Source organism: Aureobasidium namibiae, assembly GCF_000721765.1.
Source record: "Aureobasidium namibiae CBS 147.97 unplaced genomic scaffold scaffold_13, whole genome shotgun sequence".
NCBI lineage: Eukaryota > Fungi > Ascomycota > Dothideomycetes > Dothideales > Saccotheciaceae > Aureobasidium > Aureobasidium namibiae.
Window position 1 is genome coordinate 89,780 of NW_013581196.1, and position 12,551 is coordinate 102,330.

The 12,551-nt window shown below is 50.5% G+C and overlaps 5 protein-coding genes across 5 annotated transcripts; 3 read left to right on the plus strand and 2 right to left on the minus strand.

Moving 5' to 3' along the window:
* Positions 1-596: 596 nt before the first annotated feature.
* On the minus strand, positions 597-4,295 carry M436DRAFT_51127 (uncharacterized protein; the record flags this gene model as incomplete). The annotated part of the gene is made up of 1 exon (XM_013570011.1): positions 597-4,295. One exon carries the CDS (start codon positions 4,293-4,295, stop codon positions 597-599), a length of 3,699 nt encoding a protein of 1,232 aa, XP_013425465.1.
* Positions 4,296-6,204: 1,909 nt separating this feature from the next.
* On the plus strand, positions 6,205-6,699 carry M436DRAFT_51697 (uncharacterized protein; the record flags this gene model as incomplete). The annotated part of the gene is made up of 3 exons (XM_013570099.1): positions 6,205-6,254; positions 6,317-6,384; positions 6,440-6,699. The coding sequence occupies 3 exons, from the start codon at positions 6,205-6,207 to the stop codon at positions 6,697-6,699; spliced, it is 378 nt and encodes a 125-aa protein (XP_013425553.1).
* Positions 6,700-7,376: 677 nt separating this feature from the next.
* Positions 7,377-7,955, plus strand: M436DRAFT_51069 (uncharacterized protein; the record flags this gene model as incomplete). Its single annotated transcript, XM_013570000.1, has 1 exon — positions 7,377-7,955. The coding sequence occupies one exon, from the start codon at positions 7,377-7,379 to the stop codon at positions 7,953-7,955; it is 579 nt and encodes a 192-aa protein (XP_013425454.1).
* Positions 7,956-8,483: 528 nt separating this feature from the next.
* M436DRAFT_51491 (cornichon) lies at positions 8,484-9,068 on the plus strand (the record flags this gene model as incomplete). The annotated part of the gene is made up of 4 exons (XM_013570067.1): positions 8,484-8,584; positions 8,647-8,802; positions 8,854-8,920; positions 8,976-9,068. 4 exons carry the CDS (start codon positions 8,484-8,486, stop codon positions 9,066-9,068), a joined length of 417 nt encoding a protein of 138 aa, XP_013425521.1.
* A 703-nt stretch (positions 9,069-9,771) lies between these two features.
* Positions 9,772-10,272, minus strand: M436DRAFT_65393 (uncharacterized protein; the record flags this gene model as incomplete). Its single annotated transcript, XM_013570110.1, has 1 exon — positions 9,772-10,272. One exon carries the CDS (start codon positions 10,270-10,272, stop codon positions 9,772-9,774), a length of 501 nt encoding a protein of 166 aa, XP_013425564.1.
* Positions 10,273-12,551: the final 2,279 nt, after the last annotated feature.

Consider the following 12,551-nt stretch of genomic DNA (forward strand, 5'->3'; position numbering starts at 1 on the left):
AGAGAATGTCCTGTCAAAAAAAGCAAGTTTCTCGATGTTGATACTCATGGTTACCATCATCGTGCTGGACTAAGTCTACATACTGTGCTCGAGAAGGTAGTCAGTGGTATTTCTCACATGTTTCCACATCCCTTCCATCGGACCTCACTCGCGGGATATGACGATCCCATAAACTGGGAATTTAGGGTGCTGCATACTTGTTACATCTCTGAATTGTCGAAGCGCTTTTATAGAGCTGCGACCATGAACAAAAGTGTGCAAAGGCTGGACCTCGAGATTCAGCTGGTCAAGTCACCGATCAATCGAGTGTGAACAAGATGTGGAAAGATGGATAGTGGTAGGTAGAAACCCGAAGATTTTGTGTACATTAGACATGAACAAAATAATGGATGAGTATAAAATGAAGCTTCGAGAGAAAAACAGTAAACGGCCAAAGAAGGGGAAATGCAAGAAAGGCGGAGGAAACGAAGAAAAGAAGAGCAGAGGAAAATGTTTCATCAACCGAGAAGCAAGTCAGACACAAAGAAAGAGAACGGCAAAAAAGAATGCCGTGGAGAATAGAAGTCATAGCGACTGGCTCCACCGTCATCTCTGCTCTAAGAAGCAGGAGCATCAATCAGCGCGAGAGGATAACACTCCTGCACCGGTGCACCGGTAACAGTGTATTTGATATTCTCGTTGTCAACCAGAGCATCCAAACCACTCTGGCCACTGACAACGAAAAGCTTGCTGACAGCGCTGTTGGCAAAATTGCACATGACAATGTTGTACAAATTGCCATAGGTATCAGCAGCAAAGTAAACCTCCTGGGCACTGCTATCATCCAGCTGCTGCAAGGTCAAAGTGATGAAATCAGCAGATTTGGGAATACTGTCTTCGTCGCTCAGACGCAGACGACTGGCACCGTAGACTTTCATCTCGTCGGGGTGGAAGTGGAGGTAACGACCACTGTCATCCCCGAATATGGAGTTGTCGTAGTGGCCGAAGAGGTTGGCGTCGGTTTGGAGCAAGGCTTCGCTGTAGGTAGCGGCGTAGAGGTTGCCGTTTGCGCTGGGGATGACGGCGAGGGTTTTTGAGATATCGATTAGTTGGGTGTAATTTGCGTCGCTGGGAGATTCAGGCGCGGAGGCAAGTTGGAGAGCCTTGTCTGTGTTCTCTGTAAAGGCGGTGTTGTCGGGATCTTCGGAGTAGTCGCCAGTGGCATCGTCGGCAAGATCTGCGTCTGTGGCGACGTTGTTGTCGAAAGACTCGACGTAGTTGCTGTCATCGTCGAAAACGTATTTGTCATCGTCGCTGGAGGAATCGGAGGCATCGGGGTCAGTAGTCGATGTGGTCGAGGTAGTGTTGTCCTGGCGGCGGATCATGAAGCTACGAGCATGGCGTCTTTGAAGCTCTTCACCAGATGTCTCCTCACCAGAAGTCGTAGCAGGCTCGTCAGACTCTATAGCAGGTTCTTGGACACTCTCCCCTTCGGTGCCAGATGCAGGTCCTTCAGTACCAGACGTCGGCTCCTCAGTGGCTTCAGGAGCAGATTCTCCGTCGGTCTGCGTGGGTGTTCCGTCATCAGAAGTACCAATCTCGGTAGGCTCGGGCGCATCTCCAGAGTCGGTGGTGCTAGGCTCAGATGCGTCACCGGTCTCGGTAGGTTCAGGTGCGTCGTCAGAGTCAGTTGCAGTAGGCCCAGCTGTAGTCGTGGTGCCTGAGGGCTCGGGTGCATCATCAGTTGCCGTTGGTTCAGTACCAGTGGTGGTAGTATTGGGTACGTCAGTAGCGGTCGCAGTGCTGTCACCCGAGGTAGCAGTAGAAGCTTCTGAGGAGGCCTTGATTGTTGCCTTTGAGCCGTCGAATTTCTTGCAACCCTTGAGAAGAGGAGGAGAATCGTAGTGGTGCAGTGTAAAAGTCTTGATGCCGAGGAAGTCGAGCTTGATATCGTTTTGAACATTGGCAAAGTACTCGATACCGTTGTTGCAGGTCTCGCTGGCCGGTTCGGCATTTGCAGTGGATGCTGCAACAGTAGTATTGCCATACACACTGGGCTCCTCGATCAAAGCCAACACTCTCTTGAGGTTAAGAGGAGGGATCTCAATACCAGCGTTGATAGCGATAGGCAGACTCAAAGTAAGCTGGGCACTGAGCTTGCCGCTAGCTTCGAATCTCTTGGTGAACTCAGGAGTAAAGCCAGTAACGCTGCTCTTGGTGGAGCTATCGGCATCGAGAAGGTTGAGCTTGGCTTCGAAGTTAGGGATCTTCATAGCGACACCAACAAGAACTTGACCCTCAGCGCTAACATCGACTGCAGCCTTTGCATCAACGCTAAGGTAAACACCAGCGGTGAACAGCTTGCCAACGGAAACACCGACCTCAGGAAGAGGCTGGTTGATGATCTTCTTGGTCTTCTCGTCCTTGTAAGTTGCAGAAGCGGTGAGACCAAGATGGACGCCAGCCTCGATGTTAGCGTTGATACCAGCATTCAGCGACTGGAGACCGTCCTTAGCGTTCCATTTAGCTTGCCCTGCCATTGATACTCGACCCTTCACACCGCAATCGTAGCAATACAGGTTCACTTCAGCGCTGCCCTTGTCGCCGTTGAAGTCCTTCTTCTTGGAGTAGATCGAATACGCTTTGCCCCAAGGAGAATCTTCAGTAGCCGAAGGACCGAAGTTGAAGTCTTGAGAACCCTTGATCTCGGGATTGAAGTTCGAGAGGTCCTGAAGGGCTCCTCCGCTCACTGTGTCAAGTGCTGTTCCGAGAACGGGAACACTGCGAACACCAGCCAGAGCGATCTTGCCAGCACCAGCGTAAACATCTACAACAACTCCGGCACCCTTGGCGATAAAGGTACCGGCTGCTTTGCCGGTATCTACGATCTTGTTGCCGACCGACTTGAGACCACCCACTAACCAGGAACCAAAGCTACGCTTCTGTAGTCGAGACAGATCGCGGCGAGTAAGGTCCACTTCGTTGTCCGCAAGATCCTCTGCATCCAATTGTTCGTCAGGGAGGAAGTCGCGAACACTGGCTGCGTAGTCATCGCCAGTGGTGTCAAGGAAGCCGATACGTTGGTCAAGACGAGTATCGAATTCCGCGTCACCACAATCAATGGCAGGCAGGCCATCAATGACTGATGAGGGAGCGGTTCCGCAAGTAGATCCGTAAAGAGTACCGTTGCTGGACGAACCTGAGGTACGAGTAGGAACAGCGCCGGTGAGTGGGTTGCTGGCACCTGAGCCGGAGGTGGAAGTAGAGCTGACTTTTGCGCCACCAGCAGATGAAGTGCTACCCCCAATGGCAGAGGAACCACTGTTTCCAGGCGTGTATGTACCCCAGATGAGATCAACCGTGTGGGCAATCGAGCCGATTCCGAGCTCCTCATTGACGACCGCCTTGATAGTCAGGGTCTTGTTATCGAAAGAGAGCGAGGCGATCAACCAGAAAGTGCGTTGGTCTTCGGTCTCACCGTGACATCCGTCAACATAGGTCGAGAGGACCAAACCGGTAGAGACACTTGACCAGCTGTCGCATGCCAAGTTGAAAGCTTGGGTGGTTGTGAAAGAAACAAGAATACCATCTTCGGAACACGAGGTTCCAGAGATGTAAGAGGAGTGGTCAAGAACAACGGTATCGTGAGTCAAGTCAGTGACGACAGATGCAAATGGATGCTCAACCTTAGGATCAGCAAGACCGTAGTACAGACTGGCATTCTTTGACGGGATCAGATTGTCAAGGTTGTCAAGAGGGTAGTCCCAATGAACAGCAGGCTGAACAGTAGCAGCTGCGTACTGAGCAGTGCCGACGGAAGATGCTGCGACAGCAAAAGGAGCGTGGTTGGCGGTTGATGTTGGTGCACCAGTAGACTCGTCGAGAGCACAGCCGGCCACGGTCTGGGTCACAACCACGGTCTGGAATCCAACCGAGTTTGCTGGGGGCTGAGCTTGAGACCCAATCTGAACAGCGACGGCTGAAGACGCAGAAGCAGAGCCATAGCCTTGCACAGCAGCAGAACCAGAGCTCTGGTCGTAGTGTTCAGCGTTGACAGCAGCACCCGAGGAGGATCTTGGAAAAGAGCCTGATTGATATCCTCCAACTGTTGCAACAACGACCGCACGGGTGCTTGCAGTGTTGTAGATGGTAGCAGTGCTCAGAAGAGTCTTGGTGCTGGTGTAGTTGTTGTAATGAGGGATGGAGGTGGCATTAGTGAAAGTGGCGTTCAGCTGCTGAACAGCCAAAGGGGATGCAGACACAGTGCTTCCCAGACCCAACAAGAGTCCAGGAATCAAGTATCCAAGTCCTGCCATGGCTAGGAATCACCAAGACTTGAAGAAAGAAAGAATGGACGTCCCAAAGCTGGAACAAGAAAGGAGTGTGGTTGTCGAGGTCGTTCCGCTGGATGAGCATCTCAAGAGCGTGAAATATCATCTTCTTCATATACTTACTGTCCACAGCCAGAATTGTGTTGCAATCTCCTCTCAGCTACCTCTTTTGTCGACGTTATGACACCAATCTCGGTATGTCCTTTCAGCATGCTGTATGTTCTACTCATGTCCTGCAGTGCAGTGCTGGTCGACTTGGTGGCTGAAGTGGCCAGTCTGTAAACGAAGTTGACGTTGAGCTGAGGTTTTCATTTCAAACTCTTGGCCATACCCTGAGCTCAACCCTAAATGGATGTCAAGTCGGGACACAATTGGAAAACGATCATTTTCTGCCACAAGAGTTTCGCCCACGGTAGCTGGAGTCGCCGCGAGGGCTCAACGTGGACGGCTCGCCTATGTAGATGCGAAGACAACTGCAGCTTGGCAGGGTGATTTGGGTTAGGGAGGAAAGCCCAAAAGTGGTTTGAATCACAAAGGAAAGTTGGTTCAATAAGTGGCTTTGACTTGGGCCAGCTCCTGCTGGATCAATTCAGTGCTGCATGTCGAGTTCCTGAGTCAGTGGAGGGCGATGAGATCGCTTAGACCAGACACAGCTTGTTGCTCGACCTAACATGCGGTCTCGAGACTGCAACTGTAGACGAGGACCAACTAGCGGAGCAATTACCCAAGTTTCTGGGGAATACGATCAGTACCGTGTCTACAGCTGCCATCTGCAAAAAGAGAAGCACGACATGCATCAAAGGGCTGCAGGAGGCGTTCCTGGAGTGCCGAAGCTCAACGGGGACGCCGACGTCCTGGGCCTGGCCGATGGATTGTTAGTAACACAACACAGCCAAGAGCGGATTTTGTTCTGATTTGATTCATCTGAAGCTGATGTTCTGCTGAAGATGTGGTGCTGTAAAGGGGCTCGGACTGTGACTGGGTCGACGTTAGTCGGCAATGGAAATGGACAGTGCGAAGGTTTCGGGAATGCCGTCCTCCTGGGATTCCAGAAGTCCGTGCGTTTCCTGCGCTTGCTACAATTGTATCAAGTATCAACACCCATCGCACCTACCTCCGTACACTACTGGCAAGGTGTACGAGGGGCTCTGGGTCGTAGGGTGTCCGGAAGAGGCTCGCATCCGTGACGAGCTGTGTCGCTCGAGAGCTGAGAAGACTCATGACGCCGTCCATATTGGGGCTGTGCTCAGGGAGAGCATGGCAACTGGTTGTCTCTCGTGGAAGCTATATCTGTCCGAGATGCATTATACATGTGCATAGGTGAGATTCCCCCTGGTTTCGGACCTCGACGACGAACGAAGACAGATTTCCAGGGTTTGGCATGTGCTTGATAGGCAGCAGCAGGGTTTTCGTTCGAAACTGCTTGAACGCGCAGCAGAGTAGATGGTGCATACTCTTTGATCATACTCTGGCTTCTTGAACATGTACTCCACACCAAACGCGATAGCGCAGAGTGCAAGAGACATTGATGATACGCTGAGTAGGGCACGCAGGTGTGCTCATAGTGTCAACGAGCCAATCTCCCTATAGGATACCTTGACACTCGGCGACAGACTCCGTCTTTCCCGTTGACCTCTTCTCATCGTTGCGTGACGCGAAACACAGAGCCGACAGGCTGGATATCAGCTTGTTGACGATGTCGCTGAGTTCAACTGCAGACGCGCCTTTGATGCCGCCGTGACACACGATTTCTGGTGGCAGGAAGGGTCCCCGCACTACGTCATCAAAACTGACCTTGACACTCTTCTTCCTGCATCACCAAACCAACAGCTTTGTCAATCTACGTTCAACCCTTTCAGTACTACAGATTCACCTTCAAATTACACAAGCAAACATGTCTCAGAACCTTATGGATACCCAGCCTGGAGGTGACACAGAGGGCTCGTAAGTCACACCAAGAACACGACCCAGTCTAGAGAAACGATGCTGATGATACTTTGCTCTAGCACTTCGCAGTACACAGCCATCAACACCGTCACAGTACCTCACAAGAAGTCGGGTGGCCAATTCGGCAGTGAGTTCTCTCCCCTCGTATGCTCTGTTCTGGTCAATCATACTGATACTCCCAGACCCCGAAACCTCTGTCGATTCCGTCCCCGAAGTCGAAGCCGCCAAGAAAGCAGAAGAAGGTGAAAAGACAGCTGAAAAGATTCGCTACGGTCAATCATTGAGCGAGAACGGCATGGGAGGTCAGACTACCGGGCTTGGACAAGCAAACAGCAGCAGCGCTGGTTCAAAAGCACAGGATGTGGATGAGGAGGCCAAGAACGAGAGAATAAAGTCAGGATACGGTGGTGACAAGGATATGGATAGGGACATTGGTGCATGATCGATGATGTAAAGAGAAGATACGAATGCTATGAATGTCAACAAAGCAAGCATAATGTTACCTAGGACCTACTTCGCTTTGGCCAGATGCTCAAGATCGTGAGGCACGCGACAGTCTATTGCTAGTGTATAATGAGAACTGATCTCATTGGGAATCGGTTCAAATACGCCGTCGCTCTCTCCGCGATATTGGCTCGGGCATTTGAAGGTTTGAGATAGTTTCGCCATCGAAAGTTGACCACAAGACGACTACGGCCACATTCAGATCTCAGAAGAACCAGCCAGACCTGACAAGGCAACGCAAGTTCTGATCATGCGTCCGAACATTGTCAACAGCGGATGGAAGATGGAAAACAGATGTCGGCAAATATGGTCAGGGTGGTACTCTCGGCATCGGGGGTTTTGGGTATGTTCATGACTTTTGCTGCACCTTTGTATCTCGAGGATGACTAAGAGTTATGGACAGAGCTCTTACATAGATACAGCAATCCATGTAGCGATGGGATGTGCATAGAGGACATGGAGAAACCAAGCAACAAAGTGTGGAACCAAGACCAAGAGCTCACCCCACACGCTCTCGCGTCTCACGACGGAAACAGCTCCCTCAACTGCTTACACTCAATACTCAACCTCAATTCTGCCGCAAGAAGAGATGAGCATGCAATTGCCATACATGCCATGATTTCTGGTATATCCAGGCTTCTCGGCCTGTCATTTTTGTTCTGTCTCGGCCTTCCATTCGCTCTTTTCGCTCTGTTCACTACCACTCTGGCACTGGGCACTCTTCTCTTACGGGCATTGTTCGTATACTTCGACGTGCTTCTCGCCATTCTGAACGGCGCAATCATTTCATCATCACCACCTACGCCACTCACATCTCCGAGCGCCAGACCGGCACGACGCAAGAAGCACAACACACCGCCCACGCCTTCAGCAGCACTCCGCAAGACACCCTCGTTCGCAAGTCTGGTTGGCAGCGGGACAGACAGAGACTTTGAGGGCTTAGGAGGCTGGAGGTACCCTGAGAGCACAGAAGAGGAAGCCGTATGGATGAACATGAATCGACATCTTGAATTGCCTGCTTCGCCAGCGGCTACGAGGAAACACAGAAGGACAGGGACGGGCAATGGCACACAGAGTCCATTGATCGCAAGGACAATGGCGAGGAACTCGGGAAGTGCAAGTCCGGAGGGTTATTTCAACATCAGGGTGGAGAGCAGAGAAGGCATGGGACTGAGTCTTAGAGGCGATGGATGAAGGGCGAGCCATGTCTTGAGACAAGGCAGAGGTCCAGAGCGTGGAGAAGGACGCTGCGGAGGCACGCCGACGAATTTATGAAGAACCATCCGACATCTTGAGACTGTCGCTATGTCTGTATAGCTGTACTTACAAGTCTTTCGCAGCCAGCCCACAGTATGGGCATAGTCAGAGCAGCAATCAACTTATTGAACAGACATGCGACCAAAAGTTGGCCAGACTGACGTGTGAGTTGGCAAGTTGGAAGACACCCCACACTTGACGATTGAGACAGAAGGAAGGAGCTTCTGGCTCCTCTGGGCGTCGCGCGCTTTGGCCGGCAGTCCCAACTAATTTGCATCTTCTTCCCCTCTTACAACTACCATCTTGCATCTTGCACAAGACAGCTCTGCACCTGTCAGAATCTACTCTCGAGTTCCCCTCTACTCGAATCACACTCACACGTACGACCTTGTACCAACGCGCCACGTCACCGACGACCTCCAATACCACAACCTCCGACGCGTTCTCGCATCCTCTACCGCAATCATGTCTGGCGAAGCGTGGCTCTACCTGATAGCAGTGCTTATCAATGCCGTCAACCTCTTCCTCCAAGTCTTCTTCACCATCATGTACAGCGATCTCGAATGGTATGCTCAGGTCCCAGCCTCACCGCCTTGCTGAACGCAGTGCTGACCTGTTCTTCCCTCAGCGACTACATCAACCCTATTGACCTTTGCAACCGCCTCAACACCTACATCGTCCCCGAAGCTGCCGTCCACGCTTTCATCACCATTCTGTTCCTTGTCAACGGGTACTGGATTGCCCTGATCCTCAACCTGCCTCTGCTCGCATGGAACGCAAAGAAGTCGGTCACATGCACTCTGTTCTCATGAACACATATGCTGACAAGATACAGGATCTTCGAGAACCAACATCTCCTGGATGCGACTGAGATTTTCAGAAAGCTCAACGTTCACAAGAAGGTAAGCTTTTGCGCCAAACTTACTATCAGACTTAGACAGCTGACACCAGCTTCAGGAATCCTTCATCAAGCTCGGTTTCCATCTCGTCATGTTCTTCTTCTACCTCTACAGCATGATCGTCGCCCTCATCCGCGACGAGTCGCACTAAACTGCTGCAACCTAACCACGTCGATAAACCCCCTCCCAACCTCAAACGCGCTGCTGCAACGACACGGTCCGCCCGACTCTCATAGCTGCACGGGCACACGCTTGAGCTCCCTGGCTGGCTGGTACAAGATGAAGACGAGAGATGTTCATGGCATAAAACAGCGCACATATGGGTCGCTTTCCTTTTTACATTTGACGCTGACGAAGCATGAGTTGGAGGATCAAGGCCCAAGGATGATGTTTCTTCTTGGCCTTTTTGCTTTCTTTTACAGGACGCACTGAAGAGGACACGTGTGATGCAGGGAGACAGCTTGCGCATTGCTTCCAGGTGGCACTGTACTTGTCTTGTCATGATGCAAGAATACCTCCGATACGATCATATAGACTGGATTCCTTACACGCTTTCTTTTCAGAACACAGACTAACACGTCTCCACAAAGTCATGCTACTTCCCATATAAATGGTCGTGTGACTCGTGATATGATGTCAATCTTGAAGTTGGATGCGTCTTTGCTACCTTATCGCAGGCTGCAACAAGGACTGCTCGAATCTACACATATGCAAATACAGCTCAGGACCTCTTCGAATAGGTAAACAGGTGCCTACTGCTGCGCGTTTCTTTGCTCAAAGCGCTCGAAGCACTCAAGCGATACCCTCGGGCTCGGGCCGAAGTCGGCAAACTTCATACCCCAGCACGTCCAACCTCACCTCCTGTTCTGCTTCCTAAGCCTTGTCTTGTTCGTGTATTCCAATCTTTTCTCTCGATGCTTTGCGCTGCTTGCTGCAATTCCAGACTCGTTGAGCGCGACGCTTTGGGCTACTTTTTGGACAAATGTGTTCTCAGAATCAGCGCTCTGAAACATTGCTCTGTGAGTTCTTGCGTGACTTTCCTCAAGAATCGATGCTTCGGAGGGAGGGCATGGGCTTTGAGGTAGATTGCCTGATGGGTCTTCCGGCAAGACGTTGTATCGAAGTCTCTCAAGTATCCAGACGAGGTTGTGGAGACGGTACTGATCGTCTGGCTGTTGCTCGGATCTCTGGACTGGAACCTCTGCTCCCTCGACAGCACTATGGTTTCGCTGAATGCTTGTGAGCGTCAGCGGGATGTCTGAGTCGTTGACGATCGGCTTATCCGCCTTTGAGCTCCTACCCAGTTGCAGCCGGCCTTCTTTCCCCAAAGCAGCCATCCTGTCATGGAACGGCATGTTGCTCAACTGGTGAAAAGGCCCAAGCCCATCTCCTTGCTTTCGCTGAGTATGCCTCTGGTCTTGGTGACATGAGTCTCCATGTCCTGTACTGTGTCCATTCCAGAGTTTTTTTTTCGTTTCCCTCTCTTCTGTCTTGTCTGTTGCGGCCCTGGAGCCAAGAAAGAGCTTGGAGCTGCCGTGGCGAATCGAGTCGCCATTGCTTGCCTTGGGGCAGCGAGTGCCTATCGTCGATGGCCTTCTTCGAGTGAATGTCTTTTCCTTGTCCTTTATTGTGTAGGCGATCTTGTGTCAGATGCTCGACGGGTTGTTTTTCGACGGCTCGGTGTGATCTCGAAGTGTTTGGGCCGACATAATGGCTGGCGGTTAGCGGCTGGTGGTGGTCTTATGGCTGGAACAACTCGCCTGTACCAAGCAAGGATGGTGGGCCGGATGGTGATGCCTTGTATACATGTCGCCGTTTTGAAGATTGATATCAATCGTGAGAGGTCTGCATAAGCTGGTAAGTGGGTGCGTCTGCCCGGCTATTGCGATTGTTATGCGCCAGAGCAGCCCTTCGATACATGTAAGCAATCTGTGTCTCGTCTCAACATCTCGTAGTCGTGATCTTGCCATGGTGCCTGTCAATGGAATCAGGGTGGCATGTGTAGCCTCTGGCGCAGGAGCGGCTGGCGCACACGAGCTGTGAGAGGATGGCGCAGGCTGTCCAGCTCAACCAGACGGATCGATGTAAGCACAAGGACGACGGATAGCCACGAGCGGTGACCTTCTGGGACGTAGATGATGGCCTCATCTACCCTTACTGTCGCCTGCAGGTGATACACATAGTTGCTGCTCCTCCTGTCGTCCATATCGCTGCCGCTGGCTAGCCGTAACCACCTTTGCGCCTGGATCGTCCTATACCAGCAGACAGCAGGGATCAAGTGGATGACATTGATTAGGCACTGGGGACATTGATTTGATATCAGAAAGTACTTCTATTGCTATATACATGACTACAAGGTGGACAATTGGGGGCATTTCCCGTCAGTGAGTGAGATGTTCGAGGCTGGGTTCAAAGTGAAGTTTGACGGGCTCCGCGGTCCGATTTGTATGACAGGGTATAAAAGGTTCAATCTCTCCCACCTCTCAGCACTCTTCCTCCTTCATCTACATCCACTTCTCAAGAATCATACCATCCTTTTTGATCACCTCTTCTTCCATCATTGGTCTTCCTTCATCATACTTCATCATCATCCATCTCATCCATCATCAACATCATCCATCCATCTTCATCATCAATCATTGGCATTGTTCATCATCAACAACAACAACAACAACAACTGCTTCTCACCATGCGCACTCCATCTTTCACCATGCGCAGCGCTTTTCTACCATGCGCACAACAATATTTCGACGCGCCTTTTGCCTTTGCGCATCGCGTCTGGTGGATCATCAACAAACATCTCTTGCACATCTTGGGCATTGAGTGTCTTCCATCTTCATCATCGGTCAACCATCTTCAACTTTTATCAACAAGCCTTCAACATCTGTCATCAACAAGACTTATCATCATCATCATCAAGACCTCTGTTTCGAAGATCTTTCACTTCTCATTCACCATGGTAAGTTTTTCGCTCATGTCTACTATTTGTTTACCTTTTCTCACATTATGCGCAGGCACTTCTCTCAGCTCTCTAAAGACTTCACTCTCACTGAGCATCTCTCTCTGCGCGCACTCATCAAGACGCGACTTGTTTGCGCACTCATCAACTTTTTGGAAAAGTGAGTGTTTCCACCTCTTCTGACCTTTTTGCTCACAGGGAAACAGCAAAACAACTTCAAATCCACTTCACTCGACTTTTTCCACTTCAAACTGCACATTTTACACATCCTTCTTTCTTTTCTACTTCTTTTTCAATTCACTTCGTCGCACAAGCTGCACACGACAACCTTTATTCGACTTTTTTCAACTTTTTCGACAACAAGACCTTCAGCAACCATTTTTTCGACACAAAACTCATCAACAACCAGTTTTTCATCATCAAAACAATCTCTCAATCATCAACAACTCATTTTGCGCATCTTTTGCTTCTCACCAAGTTCTCTTTTTCGACTTTTTCGACAACAAAACGAGGTTTTGGCACTATCAGGGCATGTACTCAACATCCATTCTTCTCAAATCGATTTCTGACACTCAAACAGATTCAGATTAAGGGGCAGGGAGAGCAAAGCATTTCTTTTCTTCACTTTTTTGGCAAACATCAGCATTTCTGGATCTTCTCGCTTCTCACATTTTC